We start from the raw sequence: 22,309 nt of genomic DNA, 5'->3' as shown, positions 1-22,309 counted from the left end.
ATCTCTTGTCCTACTTGGCGCCGCGCGAAACGCCTTCCATTCGAGCTTCTAGGCCATGTCCCTTTGGGGAAGTATCACCGCACGGACATGGAGTGGGAACGAGTGCCCGCATGGGGATTGGACATGGAAGGCCCATGCAACTGGTTGGACGGGGGCTGTGTCGAGACGTCGAGAGGCTTGCCACGCCAAGATGTAGAAGGACAAGGCCGCAACGTTGCATTGGAATTCGCGGCCACGATCTTGGATGGGGATGAGGGAGGTTGCACTTGCCTCGCCCCAATTCTTGCGAAGGTCTCTCGTTTTCGAAGGGGCATGGTTGTCAGATACATCTTTGAGGTGCTTTGGAGGTGGGATGTCTTCGTCGGAGTGATGACGGCACATGGAGACCGGTGCGGCAGACGGGAGTGATGCAAACAATGCAACGACTTTGCAGCTCACGCACACGCGTTTCAACACTCTCTCAGGGGTGACATGCAGATGTCTGAGCTCATTAGACCTCGTTATCATGTGTTGAGCAGTTCAGTTGAGGTGAAGATGATCGTTGCGCGCTATCTCGGGCCTTGGCGGCAGCGGGGCGGGCCGAGTGGCAAAGAGGAATCATTGGCCAGAAGCAGGTGCCACCAGCGTCATTGTTGCCTTACGCCCGCGTCGCAAAACACCTCACCCATCGACAGTCCTGCAGTGGCGGTGCACCTTCACCAACTTCACGTCTTCGCCCTCCACGACCGACAAGAAGGCTTCCTCATGCGACTGCTTTCTCCGAGACGCCACGACTCCGCGGCCATGTGATAGTCTCGCTCTTCTACGCCTTTCACAGCGATCTCATCTTCTGCAGCACGTCGAGGGCCCCTGACCTCTCACACCCCGCGACGACTCGTCTCTATTTCCAAACATGAGTTCCGGCAACAGCTCAGACAACCCCTTTGGTGGCATCATCAACGGTGACGCCGGTAAAGCCACCAGTTCGAATGGCATCACCACCAAGGCTTTCGCCCTCAATTTGGCCACCGGTCTGGCTCTTTTCGCATTTGAACTTTCGGGCTTCTTTCTGTTGAAAAGCTCCGGGGCCGGGCGCAGGATATAGTAGGTGGCCATGTCTGCGGCAGTCGAAACTCTCCACTCACACCTCCCTTCACAGTCAACCCAAGACATATCTCGTGCAAGACCGGCTACGCGTCGAAGCCATTCCCGTCAGTCCATGGAAGTGGATTCGGCGAGTAGTCACGATCAAGGATGAAGAACTCAAAGCTAAATGTGGCCTGGGTATGCAAGGTATTTGATCCAACATCAACACCATTCGCTGACCACTCTCTAGACGGCTACTTTTTCATCCGCTTCATCAGAGCCATGCTTGTCATCTTCGTCCCCATGACCATCATCATCGTCCCCATTCTCTTTCCCATCAACTACAACGGTGGCGCGGGAACGAATACCTTCGAGGTCGGCGGACATCCACACAATTACAATGTCACGGGCTTGAATGTCTTGTCCTTCCAGAACGTTGCCCCCAATCAGACTAGCCGTTATTGGGGCCATCTCGTCTGCGCATGCCTGGCCATCGCCTGGACACTGTACCGAATCTATCGCGAGAAGCTACACTTCATTGCCGTCCGCCAGGAGTACCTCACCTCTCCCGAACACCGACTCAAAGCCTCTGCTCGCACGGTCCTCGTCACCAACATTCCCAGCGAGTATCGCAGCAATGAAGCCTTGAAAGCCCTCTTTGACGTCTTCGTCGACAATGATGACCGGAGCAAACTGACGGTGTGGGTGAACAGAGATTATAAGTCTCTGCGCGCTTTGTCTGCACGTCGGCGGAAGCTCTGCCATGCATTGGAGAAGGAAGAACTCAAGATTCTGCGATCGGTCAACAAGCAGTATCGGAAGCTTGGATCCGCCAAGGCTGTCGAGTCGGCCCCGAGAATCAGACCTCTCGATTTCACGGTGCCTTCAGAACGCCATGAAGTCGCGACCAATGACACTCAACAAGCGTTGAAGCACATTGCCAAGCTTTTCGACGAAGACTGCAAGGACCACGATCAGCTCTGGCGGAAGTACCTCAAGAAGTCAGAAGGCAGTCAAGTCAAGATCATCGAGGATGAAACCGACTCGCGAACGCAACCCTCCTCGCTCAAGTTTTGGAAGCGCGAGCCGACCACGAGCGTGCCCAAAATTGCCTGGCTTCGCGCAGAGATCGCCCGTCTTAATGTACAAATTGACGAAATTTTGCAAGACCTGGACGACGAAACTCAGTTTAAGAAGCAGAACTCCGCCTTTGTGCAGTTCGACCGACAAATGTCTGCTCACATGGCCTTTGCTTTGACGACTCATCATCGCCCAGGCTGCATGTCTCCACGCTTCCTCGACGTTGCCCCTCATGAAGTCCTCTGGCCGAACATGGGCTTGACGACCTGGGATCGCTTCGTCAGGGCCTGTATCGCCGTCGTCCTCTTTATCGGCATGATCATCCTCTGGGGTATTCCGGCCACGTTTCTCGGTATCATCTCTCAGCTGGAAAGTGTGCGGTACAATTACACTTGGCTGCATTGGTTGCGTCCGTGGCCGAATTGGATTATTAGTTTGATTTCAGGTGGGTTCAGAAAATCCATGAAAATGTCGCACATCTACTAACGTCCTCCAGGCCCCGTCGCATCCATTCTACTCGCCTTGCTAATTCAGCTCGTCGTGCCCGCACTCTGCCGTAAGCTGGCTGTGCTCGTCGGCTCGCCCACACGAAGCAAACGCGAGGTCAACACCCAAACCTTTTACTTCACCTTCCTGTTCATCGAGTTGGTCTTGGTCACTTCGATTTCCTCCGGGCTGGTTGCTACCATTGGTGCCATCATCAACAACCCCACCACGATTTCCAGCACCCTGGCCTACGACCTTCCCAAAGCCGCCAATTATTTCTTCAACTACCTCATCATCCAGGCTCTGGGCTTTAGCGGAAGCGTTCTCTTCCAGTACCTGCGTCTTCTTTACATCACCATGATCTGGCCCTGGTTCACCCAAACTCCGCGAGAGGAAGCCTGGCTTCAGACGACCATTCCCCATCAGATGTGGGGCAATGTCTACTCGCTGTTTACAAACTTTGCAGCCATTGGTGAGTAGTGCTCTTCTTTGTCCTTGAACCTTGGCTGACTGGCCCTTTCAGGCTTGATATACTCTGTCATCTCGCCTCTGGTCCTGGTCTTCATCTCCATCATGTTCTTCCTCTTCTGGATCGCATACCGACATAATTACTACTACGTCCAGCGGAATAAGGTCGACACTCATGGTCTGCTCTTCGAACACGCCCTCTCCTTGCTGTACACCGGCATCTACGTGATGGAAATCGCCTTGATTGGCTTGTTCTTCCTCGTCCGAAACTCTGCAGACAAGGTGGCGTGCGGCCCGCAAGCAATCATCATGATTGTTGTGCTGGTTCTGACAGGCATCTACCACTATGTGACGGAAACGCTCTTCTATCCGCTTCGTGAACTCCTTCCCGTTACACTGGAGGATTCAGCGGCGGAGGCCGAACGGCGCAGATTTATAAGCGAGAACGACAACACACCACCCAACGAAGAGCAGGAGGTGAAGCAAAGCGTCGAACAGACCGAGGAGCAACGATCATCGTCGGATTCAGAGAAGCCGAAAAAGGAACCACCGCTCACCGCTGACGGCGGGCCCTTGCAAATCCTCGGTAAGAGTATTAGACGCCGACCCGGGGCCGCCGGCGAAAAACACGCCATTTCCCGCACGGCAGACAACGCTCGCCGAATGCTGTCGCACATCAACCACGAACGGGAAGTCAGCTTACGTCCGGAGGGTAGCGAAGGCGGTGGCGGCACGCTCAAAAAGCGCGAAGCCCAAGATCAACTCGGCGCCGCGATCGCCGGCTACCCAGACGAACTCACCGACCTGTCCCGTCCAGAGCGTTCCATCGAACTCGAAGCCGCGTATCAGGATCCCGTGACGCGCGAATCGGCGCCCATCATTTGGATCCCACAGGACCCGGCAGGCGTGTCGGATGATACGCTTGAGCATGCGCGGAAATGGCAGGCGTATGTGCAGTACAACAATTCAGGCGCCTTCCTGGCGCGCAACAACAAGTGTGTGGTGACGCAGCCGGCGCCGGATGTGCGGAGCGATTGGCTTTTGACTTGGTTTTTGTGAGCGTTCTCGCGGCATCCAATACGTTGCGTATAAGATACACCATCAGTCGTTGCTAGGGCTATTGTAGATATACTTTTACGGAAAGAGTCGGCAGTCATGTCACTTTGTCCTCTCAAACTCCCTCGCAATATCAAACACCCTCCCATCCCTTCCCGAAGCCCCCAACAACGTCACCCCGAACGGCAACGTCTCCCCACCGCCACCCTCACTCACATACGTCCCCGCCGGCACGGCAAGCCCGCACAGATCCAGCACATTCCCGAAATGAGTAAAGGCGCCCAAGCGCGAGTTCAGCGCGATCGGGTCCGCGCGCATCTCTTCGAAGGTGGGATGGCACGTCGTAGTAGGGACGAGCAGGACGTCGATTTCGTCACGGAAGATGGCGGCCGCATAGCGTGTAGATTCCGCTTGGAGGTGCAGGTCGCGGAAGACGTCGGGGGCTGTGACTTCTTTTGCCAGCGCGGCGGAGAAAATGGAAGAGACGGCGGGGTCGAAGGTCGATAGGTTTTCTTTGATGAAGGTTGCGCCGATGCTGGCTATGCGCTCTTGTACTAGGGCGCCTTCGTAGAGGAGGTCGTTGCCTGCTTGGAAGGGCGTCCAGTCTATTTCGACGCGGGTGCCGCCTGCGCGTTCCAAGCGGGCGATGGCGGATGTGAAGCCTTGTTGGAAGGCGGGCGTGCATGCTTGTAATGCGGATTGGGGTGGGACGCCGAAATTGAAGCCGCCTGCTTTGGGGCCGCGGAAGTCGACATGCCACAGAGCGAGGGATTGTTGCGTTTTGGCGTAGGGATCGGCAGGATCGGGGCCTTCGTCTGCTACTAGCCAGACTTTGCGCGCTTCTTCGACCGTCGGCGCGATGATGGTTATGGTGTCGAGGCTTTTGCAGGCGGGCACGAGGCCTTGGGCAGAGAGGGTACCTCTGGTAGGTTTGTAGCCCGTGACTCCGTTGAACATGGCTGGTACTCGGCCTGAGCCGGCGGTGTCGGTCGAGACGGCGAACGAGACGAGGCCTGCGGCGACTGCTACCGCGGAGCCGGAGGAGGAGCCGCCGGAGATGTGGTTGGGACTGAAGACGCTATGGGGAGAGCCGTGGGGGGATCTGCAGCCTGACAGGCCGGTGGCGAGTTGATCGAGGTTTGTCTTGCCGATGAAGATGCCGCCGGCGGCAATCATGGCGTCGACGACGCGGGCGCTTCGCTCGGGTGTGTAGGCGTACTCTTCGCAAGCTACTGTAGTTTTGATACCGCCGACGTCGATGTTGTCTTTGACTGCAAAGGGGACGCCGTAGAGGGGTGGCAGAGGTTTGCCATGGAAGCGCTCCTCCAGCGCCTTGGCCGAGTGCAGTAGCGTCTCGGGTGATTCCAGATGAATCCAGACGGCGGGATCGGCTTGCTGATATTCCGCGATGCGCAAGGAAAGACCCTTGATCACCTCGGTTGGGCTGGTGAGTCTGGCAGAGTATTGGCGCTGCAAGCCAGCCAGAGATATATCGCCTTGGAAACCGGGCGGAGTGGTGGGAGGAGTGGCCAGTTGTGCCGCTGGAGCCATTTGCTGGAGAACTTCATCGGAGGTGCCCACGTAGCCAAACAGTCCGTCGTAGGAGCACAGCATGTCGAGGGCGCTGGTGTAGAAGGAAGCATCGAAGCCGGAAGTGCAATCGTTCAACACGCAACATTCGAAACCTCGGTCGGCGGCTTCGCGGAAGGTAGTGTTGACGCAGCATTCCGTCGTCACGCCTGCAACGATCAGATGCGTGATGCCGCGAGCAAGTAACGCCCGATGCAAAGTGGTGTCCCAGAAGCTGCCTTTGCCGGGCTTGTCAATCACCACTTCACCAGGCACAGGCCGGAGCTCATCGATGATATCGTGACCATACTCGCCACGAACCAGCAAGCGACCCATAGGCCCCTCATCCCCAATACCAATAGTATGATGGCCATTCGGCGCAGAAATCTGCCGCAGACGCTTGGAAGGAGGCAAGTCGGAGAGATTGGGTTGGTGGCCTTCGCGGGTGTGCACGACGTACAAGCCGAGTTTCCGACACGCTTCCAGCACAGCCTGCGTTTTGGGAACAATGCTTCGCACCTCGCGGAAGACGTCGTCGTTGCCGCATTGGATGGCGCCGAAGCCGTTGGGGTCGAGAAAGTCGCGTTGCATGTCGATGATGATGAAGGCTGTTGATTCGGGGGTGAAGCGGAAGGTGTACGGCCTGGCGGATGGTAGCTCCATGGTGTGCGTGGGATCCAACATGGTTGCGAGGTGTAGCCCCGAGGCAGAGTATCGGGTAGAGGAGGAGAAGGAAGATGCGACTGCTCACCCGGCGGCCAAATCTAAGAATCCTCTCACGTCGGCGTTCGCCGGTCTCCCTACAGGGTATGAGCCGTCAATGAAGGAAGTTGAGTTCATTGCGGCAGATGCCATCAAAGTATTTGGATAGATCGACATGCAGCTCGTCGAGAGCAAGTCGTGGGCCGACGGCGAGCGAGCGGCGCGTCGGCCAGAGCTTGGCGATTGCCCGTATGCTACATTGGCCCTCCGTTCCGCAAATACTTTCGGAGCAATCTCCTTTCCTCCTCTCGAATGCAATGGAAATGAATGATGACTTGAAGGGAGCAAAAGACGCGGTGCCTTGTCACGGTAGAGACATTGGTATGGCTTCAGCATTCCGCCTTGTCTGCTTCGATTCTATCCTGCCTTTCCATTTGCCTCACTTCAGATCAGTCAACTACGGCCAAAGAATGCCCGGCTACTCCAACTGGGCGTGCTAGGCACGCCTAGCACCTCCTTCTTTCATCCGGACAACGATCGATTTCGATACCACGCTTCCTTCCCCCGGCATCTGGATATCTTGGGCAATTTTCGAGGAGACCAAACTCTGCAAGAAGACAACATCTAGAATGATGCCGAGACATTGAACCGCGCCGCTTCCCGGAAGTCAATGTCTATTCGACCAGGCCATACAAGAAGCTCGGGTCACGAAGAGGCGCTTCCAATACATGGAACAAACGATCAGCTCTTCACTGATACGCTGCCCAAGGCGAGATATTCAGCCCTCCAGTCCGGTCGTACAGCCCAGCCTGAAACTCAAAATCGGCGTCAGGAGCAGGGACGAAAAAGTCGCCGGCACCGCCCGATAACCTTGCCGGGTCTCCAAAGTCATACGAAGCATTCATCTGATGATTACTCCGTGGAGTGGGTGGGGCCGCAAAATTTCCATATACGCCTTGCTGCAACGAGAGGTCGGGCTTGAAGTCGCCGGAATAATTGGAAGAGGTGTCGAACTGCGAGTTCGCCGACGGGCTGGTCTCGAGAGACGAAGGGCCGTGCTCGGCTCGCATGGGTTGGATGCGCATTGAAATGTCCAGCATGCCGATTGCTTGCTTCATGAAGCCCGTGCCCGCTTCGCTGTTGACTTTTAGCGTCCAGCGGAACTCTTTTACTTTTTGCTCGTAGAAGGCGCGCTCGGCGGGGTCCAGGGCTGACGCGGCGAGCGACTGACCAAAGGCGTGGATGAGTGCGCAGCATTTGGAAGAGATATAGTACCAGAAGGATGCGAGGTGCTGCGCTTGCAGACGCTGGAGGAAGTCGACGGCATTGATGAGTCGGTCCTTGCCTGCGGCGCGACAAGCTCGGACGAGATTAGGGTCCACGGTCTCGCTCATCGCGAGTGTGCGGATGATGTGTCGATGGATACAAGTCTCAAGGGTGAGATAAGCCAGACGCAAGTAGCCCACGGGCGAGAGCTTCATGGATGCCGCGGTGTCCATTCGTAAGGATTCTGGCAGAGAGGAAAACCAATTCCTCAAATGCAGCTGCCAGGGCTTGACCCACGTGAGCAAAAGGCCGATCTTGTCGCCGACGGCCGCATCGAGCATCTGCTGACTGCGTGCGGAAAAGACATCGACCAGCACGCCTGACAGAATTTCCGTGAGCGAGGCCATTTGCATAAATACTAGCCGGCTTTTCTCCACTTCTGCGCTGCCTTCCCGGTCGTCTTCTTCAATCTCCGGAAAGTCGTCCTCGTCAAGCGGCGGCACACACCAGTCGTGGGCACTGATCAGCGAGGGGCGGCCATGGAGCAGCGCAGTCCACTTGTCTTGCATGTAGACCGCCCAGCCTATCCGCCGTCGCAGTCCAATCTCCCAGTCGGGGATTTCCCAGTGTCGCGCATCGAGGTGCAAGCCGAGCGTGTATGCCAAGTCGACCAGCTGGTGAGCGAGTTTGCTCTGCTGTCCATTGATCCAGCCATGCTTGTCTGTGGCTTCATACTGTGCCAGTAACAAGCCTGCTTGCACTGTAGACAGCTTGGGTCGCATAACGGTGGCGCGAAAGGAGGCGAAGGCGAGATGTCGCAGCTTGGTCAGATCCGGCCTTTCGTAGTCAATTAGATGTTCGCTATATCGCCAGTAGCCGCACGCAGCGAGGTAGACGGCGGCCAGCAGAGGCGGAGAGAATTCGCGGTACGATCTTGCGTACTTTTCGAGAAAGACTTGTTGGTGGAGGATGGGAAAGGATGGATGGATGATACGAAAGTACAGTTGGACGAGGTGGTTTCCGTGCGGGTAGACGGCAGCTTCGATGTCGTCGATCCAGCCGCGCTGCTCCGAGTAGCCCTCGGTGGTTGGGTCGGGGATGATGCGAAAGGCGTGAGAGGGATGCACAGGGCGCACAACAATCTCGAGATCGTCGGACTTCTTCGCGCGCTTTGCCCCGTCCGATGAAGCGGCATAAGGAGCTCCATATGGATCCGGGACTTCGTGTCGGCCAATGTACTGACTATGATGCAGGTTCTGGAGGCCAAGGGTGCGCTTGAGCAGGGAGGGGCCGGGGAGGGTGTCGTATTCCTCCACACCGGTGCCGGGAATGGTTTTGAAGGCGAGGCTGCGCTTGACGGGCGAGGCGGCATTGGAGCGCTCGCCGTCGCGGCTGGCATTGCGCTTGCGCGGCTTCGGCGCCTCCTCATACGTACATGGCTGGCCGTGGAACTTGCACAGCACGCACACGCTGCTCTCGCCCTCGGTGACGCAGCGGCTCTTGCGCTTGCGGCACGAGTCGCATGGTCGTGAGCGCTTGAGGGGCTTGTTGGCGTCCGCGTCGTCCATTGCGCCTCAACGTGCCGATCATCTCACACGGCACAGTATGTCGGGCCGGCAATGGAGGGCGAAGCTTGGGTCATCATCGCATTACCTCGTCGTTCGTCCGCATGCACAACATGGGTGGGGGAACAGATAGGCGGGGGGCTCGGGAGCTCATGCGGATGAGCCAGACCGGCGGATCCTCTCGCTGGCCTGCGTGAACTTAATCTGCTGTGTCGGGCATCTGATCGGTCCGTCACCTCATCTTTCCTCCCGCCGCGAAAGTCAAGGATAGGACCTTGGGCTGCCGGCCGATCCTCGGTTCGACGCAACCGGCCAATGAGCGGGACGGAAGCAGCGGAACGCTAGCTTACCTCATCATGCAATAGCCTAATTGGATGCTACCTATTGCATCTCTCTTTACCTGCTCTCGAGTACTCCCTCAAGAAGACGAGGATGATGATCAAGGACAAGAGCTACTTACGTGCGAGAATGGTAGTGTCCAATCCGATCACCCTCGCATCGCCCCTCTCGCACATCCGCACGTGCGCCCTCGCAATCTCGTCGTGCTCCTCAGCCGTGCCGTAGCCAGCGCCCATCAGACTCGCTCTCGCGCTGCCCACGGTCCCAGCTCTCCACGCTGCTAGGCCGTCCGGCCCAGAAAATTCCCAGCAAGCAGATCCGATGCGGATCTCCTTCCACGCAAAGTCCGCCTGGTTGACTAGGGTGTGGAGGTACCAGCCGGCGCCGACATTGCCCCCGCGAGCCTTGACGAACTCCGCAAACCATGCCTGCTCTTTTTCGAGTGTAGGGTCGGTGGGCCAGAGGGTGAGATGGTTGCTGGTGCGTAAGGCGAGAATGCCGCCGGGCTTCAGCACTCGCCGCATCTCGGTCAACGCCTTGACGGGCGTGTGGAAGTATTGTACGACCTGGTGGGCATGGACTATGTCAAACGACGCGGACTCGTAGCGAGCCAGGTCGTGAGCGTCGCCGTCGACGAACGTAATGTTGGCAATTCCTTTGGCCGCCGCCGCCTCTTTCGCCGCCTCGGTAGTCTTGGGGTTGGGATCCAAACCAATCACTTCTCCCTGCGGCACCAAGTTGGCCAAGTCTGCGGTGATGCTGCCCAATCCACAGCCCACATCGAGGATGTGGTGGTGGCTTTGGACGTAGGGCACGAGGTGTGCTGCATGCTCTTTTGCCGTGCGCGCGCCGAAAATCTGGCCCATATTTTCCCACGGCGGTCTCCCATCCGTCCAACCGCTGGTCGATGGTGGCTGCGTCATTGCTACTATCGGTGCTGGTATGCACAGTCTGTACGTTCGGGGTGGTCTCTTTCTCAGATCAAAATTGACGGACAAGCGTGACGCCGGAGAGTCCTCGCTGGGCTATGACCATATCACGGTATTGGTAAGATACCTTACCTACACGTAGGAGATGGTTTCCCTATCGTGCTTACAACATCGCTTGTCATGCTTACACCCGTCTGACGCCAAGCTCGCACGCCTTGCGCATTCTTGACGCCCGGCAATGTCACGACCATCCTCTAACCTGTCGTAAAGTGAGGCCAGTGGGCAGGAGGAGTTGCACTCCAGAAAGCCGATGGCTGCCCACACGCACTCATATCGTGGATGATGTGCATTGATCCGGATATGGCGCCGGCAAGAGCACACGCCACCCAAGGCAATGGTTAAACGCTCAAGTGATGTGGTGGTCTTAACTTAGGCACAAGCAGAGTCATGGCATTGTTGCCCAATTACGGTGAATGCGGACGGTCATGCGGTGCTGCAAGTCTTCGATCGCGTACAGCTCGAGCTCAAGCTTGCCGGACTCTCGACTGCATCGGGTGGACGATGCATCAGGCTGACTGCGATTGGCTGCCTCGTCATTCTCACGCAGCCCAACGCCTTTCCGCAGCTCTCTCGGCCGGTCGCACGGTTCGCATCTCTTCCTTAAAGCCTCCTACTTCTCTTCACTTCTTCCTCCTCCTCCATCTTCTCAGACACTCTGTCTTTCTGCTTTAGTCACTCACACTCACATCAATCAGCAGATATGACGTTCCCCCGAGACTTCTTTGAGGATCTCTCAGGCACCCTCCAAGGCGACTCTCTGGCTCTCTGGCGGGGTCACCACTCGGACTGGCCGGAGGAACGACGACGACCACGGCACGGCATCCCTCATCAGCACCATCTATCCTCCACCTCCCCCGACTTTCTCGGCGACGGACTCACGGAACCAACTCAGGGCACGGACTGGCCAGGCTTTGCAGGGTCACTGGCTCAAGGCACGCGGCAGCTTGGACTGGTACAGGCCTCTGCTTATCTCTGGCACTCCCTCCATCGTGACTGACGAGTCTAGGCCCTCGGCATGCCCACCTCCCGGAATATGCGGCTTCCGACTTCTCACAGCGGCTCGGTCCCCATGTCCCGCTCGACGATGAGCGCCTCTGCTCGACTGGACGGCTGGCCAACACCCACCTTCATCCAACACCCCGTCACCATCGGCAACAGCAACAAGCGGCCCCGTCCTCGACAACTCGACACCGGCTTCACCGCATCCTTCACCTACGGCTCGACGGCTCAACCTCCCCTCGGCGGAACCATTAATCACAACTCCGCGCTGTATGAACAGATGTATTCACCAGCCGCGTTCATCGAAATGCTCAACAACGACTCCGAGCATCAACCGCAAGTCACCGTAAACAAAAGAGCACGAGTCGCAGGGCCATCGCCCTCCTCGCTCTTCCCCCACCCGTATCACGTGTCGCCAAGTACAAGCATGTCGAGTAATCTGTCGCCGACGCCCTTGACGCTCTCAAGTGAGGCGATGAGCCGACAGAGTAGTGCGACGAGTGCCATGTTCGCCGACGCGTTTGATATGTTGCGGGTCGATTCCACCCTGTCTGATCCCCCTTTCTTTCCTCTTGATGAAGCTGAAGAGCAAGCATTTTGCCAATCTTTCTTGTCAGATGTCGCTTCTGATGTGCTTGGTAATAGCGAGGCTATTACTGATTACTGTCGTGATGAATATGCTTTGACGAGTAGTCTTGGATTTGGTGCAGTTGGTTCGCAACAGCTTTTCCTTGGTGATGTTTTTCCTTCCGTTCATGATACCGAGGTGATGCATCACGATCATCGTCAGGAGGCGGCAACGACATTCACCCAACAAATGAGGCACAGCCCATCCCAGCAAAGCAACGATAGCAATGTCAGTGGTTCCTCAGAAGACTACCAAGCAGCCACTCATCTCAAAAGGCAAGTGGCAAACGGCAAGCGGCAAATCGCCTCCAAGCACACAGCCAGAGGTCCAACATCCGCCACTCGCACAACAGCCAAGTCTCCTCTCAGACCTCTCCAGCCATTAGGCACAACGACGAAGCCCAACAACAAACAACCCATCAGCAAGCAACCCTACATCCGCCCCCAACACCCCCGCCTCCACTGCACCCTCTGCACCCAACACCTCGGCGGCTTCCGCGGCGAACACGAGCTCCGCCGCCACCACGACCGTGCACACACCCCGACGAAGAAAGTGTGGATCTGCGTCGACCCGGGGGTGCAACAAACCTCGCCGCCATCAAAAGCCGAACAAGGGGCAGGCCACCCCGCGCGACCCGTGCGCCCATTGAACATCTGTAAGCAGTGCAAGCAGGGGAAGCAGTATAATGTGTACTACAATGCTGCGGCGCATCTACGGCGGGCGCACTTCTTCCCGCGGAAAAGGGGACGCAAGGCGAGGGGGGAGGAGAGGGAGAGTCGGGCTGGAAAAGCTGGAGGGGAAGTGCCTTCCATTGCTTGGTTGAAGAGTGCGGGGTTCTTGAGGGAGATTGAGGTGCGTGCTGATGGGGTGGGGTCGTATGTTGATGATGATGAAGAGGAGTTTGACGAGGCTGCGGTGGATGCTTCTGGTGACGAGCCTTACTTGGGCGATCACGGTACTTCAAATGGAGGGAGCGAGGAAGAGCTTGCTGGGCACATGATGTCGTGGGCTATGGATGATATATCTACGGCATATGGGGCAGACGCGGCATTGGGCATTTTGGACGACGACTGCGGCATTTTTGGTGTACTCGACGACTTTGGAGTCCTGGGCGGGTCGGGCTTCTGCTGAGAGCTGGGCATGCTGTAGTCGCACCTCATGTATCTATTCACTGGGTAGCAATGCCTTCACTCATCATCGGATCTCTTCATTCCCGGTTGTTTCTGGCGACGTGGTTTGGTGGGGTTGATCTGTCGTCGTATACACTTGAAACCTTATTTTCGCAGGAAGGCGTGATGGCTGACAGAGCATTGCACCTTCCTTCCGATGGAGAAGCAATCCAATGCGACCTCTTGCGTAATCCAGCCGGAGTCTCTTCAATCGAAAGACGGTGCTGCATACTTCACTCCTCCTCGACCACAATCTCCTCCCTCTGCCACGTGCAAACCACCGGCGGTCTTGGCCCGCGTTGGCGATGCAGCCTTGAGCAGGCCGACGTCATTGCATACGCATCCACAGCCGCAACGCCCACTCGCCAATGATCCCTTCCCTGCCGTACTTTTCCCTCAGCGAGGAAAGGGCCAGTTGATGGCGCTGGGGGAGTCACGACTATTCACTTGTACAGTGATCTCTTAATTTCTCAATTGCAGCCTGCGCAGTCACCCATCACCCGCCATGGCCGCCTCAACGAACATGGCAGCGGCGAATGCTGCATCGACCGAGCGCAAGAGCAGGACACAGACGGGCCTCTCGCGAGATCCACTCCGAAGACTCGATAGCATCGACAACCAGGCCTTCTTTGACGCTTCCGAACAACCCGACACCCCCGCTGGCAACGCCGCTCAACAGCAATCCCCCGACCAGCGCAGACTCCTCCAACGCTCCGACCCCTCCACCATGTCCTCCATCCTCTCCGTCCCCCCTCCCGGCGCCGTTCTCACCGGCAAGCAAGAGCATTACCTCAAACGTGAGCTCCTCTCCGAACAGACAGTCTGGGAGGTGCACGAACTCTCCCACCCCACCGCCCTCCAACGCTTCGGCGCTCCCTTCCGCTCCGACGCTGGCGAGGTCCCGCCCGAAGACTCCGAACTCCCCCTCCTCCGCTACATCTTCGTCCACCACGTCCGCAACTTCCCCTTCCTCAATCAAGCGCGGGAGAAGGAATTTTGGCAGGACAAGCTGCAGGTGTTCCTCGAAAGCTTCGCCAACAAGCACATCAGCTCCTCGGAAGATCGGCTCGAGCAGACTAAGAGATCCAAGCTGGCGCTGAAGGCGAAGAAGCTGGTCGAGTTGATGATGGTTTCGGGAATCCCGACCGCTTCCGGGTATGAAGAGCGCATTCGCTTCTCCGAGATGGAAGTGGTGGATAGCGGGCCGAATGAGCAGGGCTTGGTGGTGAATGTGCCGCAGGGGCATGATATTAATGGTTGGGACGTCAATGTTGCCGGGGTGCGGCAGGTGAGTGTGAAGCGGCATGTCCGACACCACCAGCATGCCTCATTTCTACTTCGCGTCAAGAGAGGAGACGAAAAGGAGCGGTATGTGAGTCGGAGGTTTGGCGATTTCCGCCGTATGCATAAGAAGCTGCGGGCGGAGATTCCGGGCAAGGTACTGCCTCCATTGCCACACAAGAACCGCTCGCACTCCTTCTACAGCTCCAAGGACGATAGCGATGACGATGCGGACAGCGTCGATTCAATCTCTACCCAAGACACTGGAAAGTCCGAGGTACATGGCGACGAGCCCTCAAGCTACAGTTTCCGCTCCTACCTCTCTTCCTGGACCGGAGGTGGCGCTCGCAGCCACTCTCGCAACAACTCGCGCGCATCGCTTGGAGGCGGGACCAACTCTCCTCGCAACTCATTCTCGCCGTCCCATGGCGCCAGCTCCCCGCGTGCATCCGTAGACTCGCCTCTCCCATCGACGCCGAAAATGCCACTCACACCCCGCGAGGCGTCACCGGCACCGGCTCCCGCGGTACTCTACAGAGAAGAGCAGCGAGTGTCACTGCGCGCTTTTCTTCGCAACTTCTTACAAAACGAAGCAATCGCCAACTCACAGGCCATGTACGACTTCCTGACCGCCAAACCAATCAGCCCCACGCGAGAAGAACTGGACGATATTGAGCGGAGGAAAGAAATGGACGAGAAGCGGCTGGAAGAGCAACGGCGATTCTTTGAAGTCGCTCGCGAGCGCGCACGCGAACTTGATGTGCACATGGAGACATTCCGGCGCAAAGTCATTGAGCGGAACGGACTGCGTGATCTCTTCACCGAAATCAAAAGAAAGGATAAGCTTGCCGATCTGGACCCGGAGTATCGAAAGTTTGCGGAGTGGGTGCGCATCGAGGTGGCCGCAACACTGTACCATCTCTTCCTCGCCGAAGACAACAGTCCCGACATGTTTGCGCAGGCGAAACGCATTCATTCCTTGGTTCCGTATACAGCACTGAAGCAGGTCATTCGCTTCACGAACCCCGCGGCTGTGATGACTTCTGTGCTGGATTTGTTCATGGCCCAGCCTCTCGGTGCCAGGAGTTTGCTGCAACGTATCTTCGGCCTGGCGCTCGGCGATGGCATTCGCGGTATTCAACGTTCCATTGACGCTCTGACCGCCAAGATTGATGAGCCCATTCTGTGCGAGAAGATTAAGAACTACACCATGGCGGACGAAGATATGAAGCACTCGATTCGTGAGGAAGCGATGCAGGAACAGACCGACCTGCTTGTCAAGCTCCTACAGACCGAGGAAATCCAGCCCGAACTAGAGCCGGAGAAGATCGGACAAGTCTTCAACGCATGGGTGGCGTGGGACAATGCCGTCGAGCACGTCGACGCCGAGATGCGGCAGGGCGCAGAATTATACGCACAACTAAAGTCACTCCTCAAACTCTACACGCGCCGGCGCGACAAGCAGATGATGCTGGAAATGGTCGAGGAGGCCAACACGCTCCGCCTCTTCCGCGACCTCTTCACCATCTTCTACGAACCGCTCGTGCGCGTGTACAAGAGCGCCAACGTGTACAACTCCGTCACAGACTTTGCCCGCTTCGCCGACGACGCCATCGCGACCATCGAAAAGGCACAGCGGCAAGACATCTCCGCCGACCCCAACCAGACCGTCCAATCCTTCATCGACCTGTGCGCGCGCCACGAAGAAGCCCTCTACAAATTCATCCACGAAGTCCACCTGCACGACAACGGCCTCTTTGACAAACTCATGACGTGGATCGAGGGCATTCTCGACTTTTTGCGCAACGGGCCCAAAGGCGGGAAGTTGGATATGAACGCCCTCTTCCAGGGGGCGGTGGAGATGCACCTCGTCGACCGCGAGGCCGCCATCCGCGAAATCAACAGTCTGATCAAGTGGCAGACGGCGCGCAAGCGTTGGCATCAGGACAAAACGCGGCAGAAGATGGCTTCGGGCGATGATCCTGCTGCGGCGGCGGGAGGGGAGATGAATGGGCTCGCGAATACGTTCAAACCTGGCGATTTCGGGCTCAACGCGATGGATTTGCAGGATATGGATCTCGGGGATGAGTATGATGATGATGGGTTGAGCGAGAGCGAGGACGAAGAGGACGATGGCGGGGACCCGATTGCGGCGGAGCGGAAGCGCAGGCTGCGCAGGCAGGATGTGTTGCGAAGGAATGCGGGCGAGCCGGAGAAGCCGGGGATTGTCGAGTTGCACAAGATGATGCCGCAGTTTTTGAGCATGGTGCGGATGGTGTTGGCTGAGGGGTAAGAGACGGCATGGGATCACTAATTGGCAGTGCAGTATAGAGTTTTTCTTCTTGGTGGTGGTCCTAACTACATGGTATCATGCAATTTCTCGTCCGCTGTGTACAAAGGAAAGAAGAAAGACCGTCTCAATCACACTACCCTCTCAAACCCTCGCCGCCCTCCCTCGGACCCTCGCATCCTCAATAGCCTCCGGATCACTATCATCCCCGAATCCCCACAACCTGCCCGACCCCTTCTTACCCCCCATCCCATCCCCGGCAGTCTTGTAAATCTTCTTCGGCTCCTCTGTCTGAGCATACATGCCGATAGCTCCACCAGTAACGCCGCCCTTCCGTCCCCCCATCCCATCGCCCGCCGTCTTGTAAATCTTGCGTTCCTTGGGCGCGTCGTCGAAAGCCCAGTGCGACTCCATATCGGTGCGCGGGCCGCCGCGGCTGCTGGACGGACGTTCGGTTTGCGCGGCCGAGGCTGTGGATGTGGGTTGTGGGTTGTCGGTCATGGTGTAGTGCTGGTCGAAGTCGGTGCCGCGGCGGGCGTTGTTGACGTTTGTTGTGGTCGTGCTGGAGGCTTTGACGGTTTCGTCTGCGCCGATGTCCTCTGTTACCGGGTCGTGGTAGAGCTTTCTGTTGTTCATCTCCGGATGGGTTCTCTTGTCGTCTGCGGGAGGGGCGTCGTCGGAGAGGACAAAGTGGGTGTCTGCATCTTTGCGTGGTGCGTGGACGATTGGGCGGATGGGAGGAGATGGAGGATCCTCCTGTATGCTTGAGTTAGTCATGCTGTACTATAGAGGTTATGGAAGGCAGAAGACTCACCCCACCCCAATGCACCTCATCATCCGGCCGGGCCTTCTGCCGGTACTTGAGCGGCGTGGTGAAGTCCTCGAAGCTGAAGGTCGGCTGGTGCTTGATGTTCCTGCTTCCCGAACGCTTGGCCTCCGGCGCATCCTCGCCATCACCAAACGAGAAGTGCTGGTACTTTTGATCCAATGTCTTCTTGCGCTCAGGTGAGATCATTGATGTGCCGGCAGCGGCGGTGGCAGCGGGATCGTTCTCGTCGAAGAGTCGGTTACCAGTATGATGCTTGCCAGCCCCCGCTTTGAAGGCACCGTCCGCCTTGCTGGGAGAAGGGCTGCGGATCTTTGACGCAGCAGTCTTGGGCGAGTCTTCACCCGCAAAGAGTTCACCATAGTCACGAGGGGCAGGCTTCGCAGAGACGCGAGGGGCGAGTTTGGGTCCGTCGTAGGATGCTCCAGCATTGGCATTGGTGTCACGCGGGAGGAAGATGTCTTGGGGATCGCGGTTGTTGGCGGACTTGCTGTCACCGCGTTGGTGCTGGCGGATGACGACTTCATTGGGATGGCGTGGGCTCAGGGGAGTCTTATTACTGCTGGCGTGCACGTCCGCACCGCCTGCCTTCAAGCTGGAGGCAATGGCCTCAATCTGTGCCTTGCCATCACGAATGGGCCAGTTGCGGCCGGTGCGTCCAATGGCTTCGACCTGCTTCAGCAACGTGGCCTGATCCCAGTGCAGACGGATGGTGGAGATCTTCTGGTCGGAGGTGAAGTTGACGACGTGCAGGAGGGGGAAGGTGACGAGCTTTTCGTCCAGCACGTTCTGGTCCATGCCGGGCAGGTAAGCGCCGCCGCCATTGTCGAACTGCAGCGTGGCTTGCGTTTCGAGGAAGAGAGTGTGCGATCCTTCGACGGTGTGCAGCACGCGTTCCTCCTTCTTCACCACCTGCTTGGCTTGGGCGGCGAGGTGCTTGAGGATGGCGGGGGCGGAGGTGAAGGAGGTGGTGGTGGTGATGTAGTGAAGGGAGGCGTCATCGGCGAGGTGGGAGGGGGAGGGGGACTGCAGAAACGAGGAGTATGTGCTGGCCATGCTGCTGCTGCTTCACGCGTGTCGCGTCGTGACAGGTGGTGTTTTCAAAGGTGCCGCAATGAATGGAGGGTGTATTGATTTGGACAAGACGGCCGTTGAAAGGAGGAGGAAGAGTCAGAAGAAGTCGGGAGCGCTTGTTGCACTTCGCTTTGCCCCTGCAGTGGTGACGATGCGCGGTTGTTTGTTTGCGCGCATCGTCCCTGCCCGTCATATGAAACCGTCCGTGCGCCGCCTCGTTCCTGAAACTTTAATCTGGCGCCACACCAACTCTATTCTCAGCCTCACATAGGATGGCATTGTGGATGAATATACAAACACATACATACGCATCACTCCCACTTCTTCCCCTTCAGCTCCATCGGCTGTCCAGGTACGACTCCACGGTACAGAGCATCCTTCACGCCTCTCCGAATGCCCTCGTCCATGCCGCAGATTGGCTCATAGCCCAGCCTCGTCTTCGCCTTCTCAATGTTGAAGTATCTGGCAATGGTGGAATACTGCACCTGCTGCCGTGTGAGCTTGGGCGTGCCGAGGCGCAAGATCCAAAAGATCCACTCCATCAACGTGGCAATGAACAAGCCCAGGTCCGTTGACAGCCACCACACCTTGTTGATATCCGTCTTATCCCCCGCCGTCGCCCACACCGAGCGCATAAAGTCCCAGAAGTACACCGGGCAGTCGTTGGTGATGAAAAAGGCTTCCCCATCCACTTTCTCGTGATCCAATGGCATCGCACCGCCCCCGTCTTCTCGCTCCCGTGTAGCCAGTAACGCAGCAAGGCAGAGGTGGTGGGCATGGGCGACGTTGGTGATTTCCGTAAAGTCGAACAAATTATCGTTGGGCCCGAGTTGGACTTTGGTCTGGCCGCGGTAGTATGCGCCTATTGCCCCGGGAAGTAATTGCACATCACCCTCGCCGAACATGGCACTCGGTCGGATGGCGGCGGTCAGGAACTTGGGATGCGCGGCAGTGCGGTTGGACGCCAGGACGTGTTGCTCGGCCATAGCCTTGGTGGCGGTGTAGTATACGGGTTGCTGCTTACCCATGATGAGAGGGTATGTCTCATCGGCCATGATCAGGTTCGAGCGGAGGTCGTGGATGACGCTGGCGGAGGATGTGAAGACAAACGCCTTGACCTTCGCCTCTTGACTCGCGCGGATCAGGTTCTTGCTTCCCTCCACGTTGACCGTGTACAGCACTTTCTTGCTCGGGATGTTGTGGACGGGGCTGGCGGTGTGGACGACGGCGTCGGGCTTGAGCTTTTGCAGGAGGGCGAGGATGGCGTCGTAGTCGGTGAAGTCGCCCATGTGGTAGTCGACGCCGCTGACAGGCTTGAGGGGCTGCTTGAGGTCGAGCACGCTCAGTTTGGAGCAGGCCTTGCGTGATGCGAGCAGGGCGACGATGTGGTTGCCGAGGAAGCCCGAGCCTCCCGTGACCAGCACATGGCCCAGCGACTTGCCTTCTAACGTGGCCATCTTTGCAATCCGTGGGAGGCCGGCGGAGTGTTCGTTCCGTTCTGTCTGACAGTCTTACCACAATTTCAATGCTTGCACGTCCAAAGCCTACCCATGCAACCCTGCAAGTCAAAACTCGTGGTGGCCAAAAGTTTGCGTCGGCAGCTTCACCTGTCAATCGCATTACAACTCCGCCATTTCTTCCCAATCCACGCCTGCAATGATCCACCTCTACACCGAACATCTCAAAAATATCCGCACTCTTTCCATCCAGGCGTATTTGTCCACGCCTTCTAACGACACCACCAAAGTCAGCATCGACGGCAGTTCAAGCATTCTCACTTTGACCCACGACGGCGAGAGCGCCAGCGTCCATCTTCCCGTCACTCTGCACAATGCTTCGGCCGTGCTGCCGATCCCGAAGAACCCTGCAAAGGAACTCCACTTCCGCGTTCCAGTCGAGGGAGTGGGCAGCCAAGTCAACGGTAATGCCAGCCATTCCCTCGAGGATGCCAATTTCGTCCCATGGACTGGAGATGTCTTGACCGACGAGACCGAGATACGCTGCCAATGTTGCGCCTCCGTCATCATCCCGCGGGGCCGTGTCACCCAATGGAAAGACCTTCCTTCTGATGGCTGGGCGGAAATGATGGATTTCTGGCATTGTCACAAACCTGATGAACCGCACAGTCATGACCACGCCCATTCCAGCAAAGGCTATGCCGCCGGGAGTCAACTCGCCCTTCAGCCTGGCGTGGGCATGGTGGCCGTCATGAGCTTTCTGTTGACCCCACAAGACTGCGATAACATCGAGGTAGGTCTGTTCTTTTCATTCTCTCCGTCCAGTACTTTGTTCCACGGGCCACAAAGAACCGGCGCTCTCACGCTTTCCGAGCACACCTCACGGCAGAGTCGGGATACAATCGGCCCCAAAATGAGCCTGACGCTTGCGGCAGCCGGCACCAAACCGCACTCCGGTGCTGGATTGGGCTGGTGGCCGCTCGCGATCACACCGTCTAGCGTTTCACTGTCAAGTCGAGAGGTTCGTGGGCTTTGATGGGATTATGGACTAGATACATGCATGCAATTGAAGTTCTTTACGATGATTTGTTTACGCGCACTCTGTGTTTCAAGGCTGATGTTGTCCTGACCAGCTTCTCCCACAATCCGATCAAGCGGCTGAAGACTACTCGACCATATGTTGCGCGCATTGTCACACGTCTCTAGGCCAGACACGTGCTTCTACCCAGGGCTACGAACTACGCAAACCTCAACTATCCCTTTCACCATCCCCAGATGGCCCCTTTGCCACCTACGATCGCCAGCAGTGGTTCGCATGCCAACTCCTCAATGCCGTCGACACTCAAGGCGTAAGGAAATTCACCGCCTACGAATCTACCTCCTCTCCCGAAAGCCCAGCTCTGAAACTCTGGCTGTTCGCTGCAGATCTCGACATCACCTCCTCTTTCAAGCCGACTGTACAACCTATTCGCGTGGCAAAAATCCTCTGGCAGGATTGCGAGAATTCCATCGGCGCAACGGAGAAGTTGACGGGTTCTGTACTGTCGGAGGGAGAAATCAAATTCCAGGCAAGCGAGCTTGCGCTGCTCAGACACGCTCTCGAGGAAAGTGGTGCGTTGCTTCCGCCTGCTGCGCGGACGTTTCAGAGGTGGAAGGTGGGGTTGCTGGAGAAGTTTGTACCAGCGAGGATATGATGGAAACTAATGTACATATGTCAGCCCAAACCCAGTGGCATTGTATGAATTGCCCCGCTCGAGGCTGTGCAGTACAACCGCCCCAGAATACCTCCACCAATCCATTCTTTTACCCGAATCTGCAATGTGCACCTCCCCAGTCCAATGCGGGAGATGAATGACGCTGAGTGGTTGTTCCCATTGTGCACATCGCACGCCATACATGGGGAGAGCCAACGTTGTAGCCGGCGTCGTTAGGCGCCAATGGGCCGCGTCGCGCGACAACGGCGGCAGACAGCAGGCAGCCGATCGACGCGCGCGCCATTG

The 22,309-nt window shown here is 57.3% G+C and overlaps 10 protein-coding genes across 10 annotated transcripts; 4 read left to right on the top strand and 6 right to left on the bottom strand.

Annotated features, from left to right (window-relative positions):
- Nucleotides 1–2: 2 nt before the first annotated feature.
- Nucleotides 3–700, bottom strand: BDY17DRAFT_192298 (uncharacterized protein). The gene has a single exon (XM_033730019.1). It carries the CDS (start codon nt 505–507, stop codon nt 49–51), a length of 459 nt encoding a protein of 152 aa, XP_033586980.1. The 5' UTR covers nt 508–700; the 3' UTR covers nt 3–48.
- Nucleotides 701–892: 192 nt separating this feature from the next.
- Nucleotides 893–4,158, top strand: BDY17DRAFT_312318 (uncharacterized protein; the record flags this gene model as incomplete). Its single annotated transcript, XM_033735612.1, has 5 exons — nt 893–1,083; nt 1,139–1,263; nt 1,316–2,590; nt 2,642–3,103; nt 3,155–4,158. 5 exons carry the CDS (start codon nt 893–895, stop codon nt 4,156–4,158), a joined length of 3,057 nt encoding a protein of 1,018 aa, XP_033586979.1.
- A 99-nt stretch (nt 4,159–4,257) lies between these two features.
- Nucleotides 4,258–6,387, bottom strand: BDY17DRAFT_254793 (amidase signature domain-containing protein; the record flags this gene model as incomplete). The annotated part of the gene is made up of 1 exon (XM_033731468.1): nt 4,258–6,387. One exon carries the CDS (start codon nt 6,385–6,387, stop codon nt 4,258–4,260), a length of 2,130 nt encoding a protein of 709 aa, XP_033586978.1.
- A 1,124-nt stretch (nt 6,388–7,511) lies between these two features.
- BDY17DRAFT_230709 (fungal-specific transcription factor domain-containing protein) lies at nt 7,512–9,221 on the bottom strand (the record flags this gene model as incomplete). Its single annotated transcript, XM_033730211.1, has 1 exon — nt 7,512–9,221. A coding segment is annotated over one exon (1,710 nt), but the record flags the coding sequence as incomplete, so codon positions are not given.
- Nucleotides 9,222–9,709: 488 nt separating this feature from the next.
- Nucleotides 9,710–10,462, bottom strand: BDY17DRAFT_255002 (S-adenosyl-L-methionine-dependent methyltransferase; the record flags this gene model as incomplete). Its single annotated transcript, XM_033731484.1, has 1 exon — nt 9,710–10,462. The coding sequence occupies one exon, from the start codon at nt 10,460–10,462 to the stop codon at nt 9,710–9,712; it is 753 nt and encodes a 250-aa protein (XP_033586976.1).
- A 730-nt stretch (nt 10,463–11,192) lies between these two features.
- Nucleotides 11,193–13,560, top strand: BDY17DRAFT_301693 (uncharacterized protein). The gene has a single exon (XM_033734285.1). The coding sequence runs from the start codon at nt 11,601–11,603 to the stop codon at nt 13,341–13,343; it is 1,743 nt and encodes a 580-aa protein (XP_033586975.1). The 5' UTR covers nt 11,193–11,600; the 3' UTR covers nt 13,344–13,560.
- Nucleotides 13,561–14,108: 548 nt separating this feature from the next.
- BDY17DRAFT_255021 (uncharacterized protein) lies at nt 14,109–16,955 on the top strand (the record flags this gene model as incomplete). Its single annotated transcript, XM_033731486.1, has 2 exons — nt 14,109–15,113; nt 15,165–16,955. 2 exons carry the CDS (start codon nt 14,109–14,111, stop codon nt 16,953–16,955), a joined length of 2,796 nt encoding a protein of 931 aa, XP_033586974.1.
- Nucleotides 16,956–17,096: 141 nt separating this feature from the next.
- BDY17DRAFT_255029 (uncharacterized protein) lies at nt 17,097–18,834 on the bottom strand (the record flags this gene model as incomplete). The annotated part of the gene is made up of 2 exons (XM_033731488.1): nt 17,097–17,705; nt 17,767–18,834. 2 exons carry the CDS (start codon nt 18,832–18,834, stop codon nt 17,097–17,099), a joined length of 1,677 nt encoding a protein of 558 aa, XP_033586973.1.
- Nucleotides 18,835–19,163: 329 nt separating this feature from the next.
- Nucleotides 19,164–20,309, bottom strand: BDY17DRAFT_255258 (uncharacterized protein; the record flags this gene model as incomplete). Its single annotated transcript, XM_033731515.1, has 1 exon — nt 19,164–20,309. One exon carries the CDS (start codon nt 20,307–20,309, stop codon nt 19,164–19,166), a length of 1,146 nt encoding a protein of 381 aa, XP_033586972.1.
- A 193-nt stretch (nt 20,310–20,502) lies between these two features.
- BDY17DRAFT_301688 (ubiquitin-conjugating enzyme E2-binding protein) lies at nt 20,503–22,251 on the top strand. The gene is made up of 3 exons (XM_033734284.1): nt 20,503–21,102; nt 21,443–22,009; nt 22,082–22,251. The coding sequence occupies exons 1-2, from the start codon at nt 20,509–20,511 to the stop codon at nt 22,001–22,003; spliced, it is 1,155 nt and encodes a 384-aa protein (XP_033586971.1). The 5' UTR covers nt 20,503–20,508; the 3' UTR covers nt 22,004–22,009; nt 22,082–22,251.
- The last annotated feature ends 58 nt before the right edge of the window (nt 22,252–22,309 follow it).

This window comes from Neohortaea acidophila, assembly GCF_010093505.1.
Source record: "Neohortaea acidophila strain CBS 113389 unplaced genomic scaffold BDY17scaffold_9, whole genome shotgun sequence".
Classification (NCBI taxonomy): domain Eukaryota; kingdom Fungi; phylum Ascomycota; class Dothideomycetes; order Mycosphaerellales; family Teratosphaeriaceae; genus Neohortaea; species Neohortaea acidophila.
Note: the sequence above shows the minus strand (reverse complement) of the source record. Positions and strands in the feature narration are given on the sequence as shown.

Coding starts and splice junctions, on each gene's coding strand:
- BDY17DRAFT_192298 (XM_033730019.1), bottom strand. CDS start 507: ATGATAACGAGGTCTAATGAGCTCAGACATCTGCATGTCACCCCTGAG.
- BDY17DRAFT_301693 (XM_033734285.1), top strand. CDS start 11,601: ATGCCCACCTCCCGGAATATGCGGCTTCCGACTTCTCACAGCGGCTCG.
- BDY17DRAFT_301688 (XM_033734284.1), top strand. CDS start 20,509: ATGATCCACCTCTACACCGAACATCTCAAAAATATCCGCACTCTTTCC. Junction 21,103..21,442: donor AAGACTGCGATAACATCGAG/GTAGGTCTGTTC, acceptor TGTCCTGACCAG/CTTCTCCCACAATCCGATCA.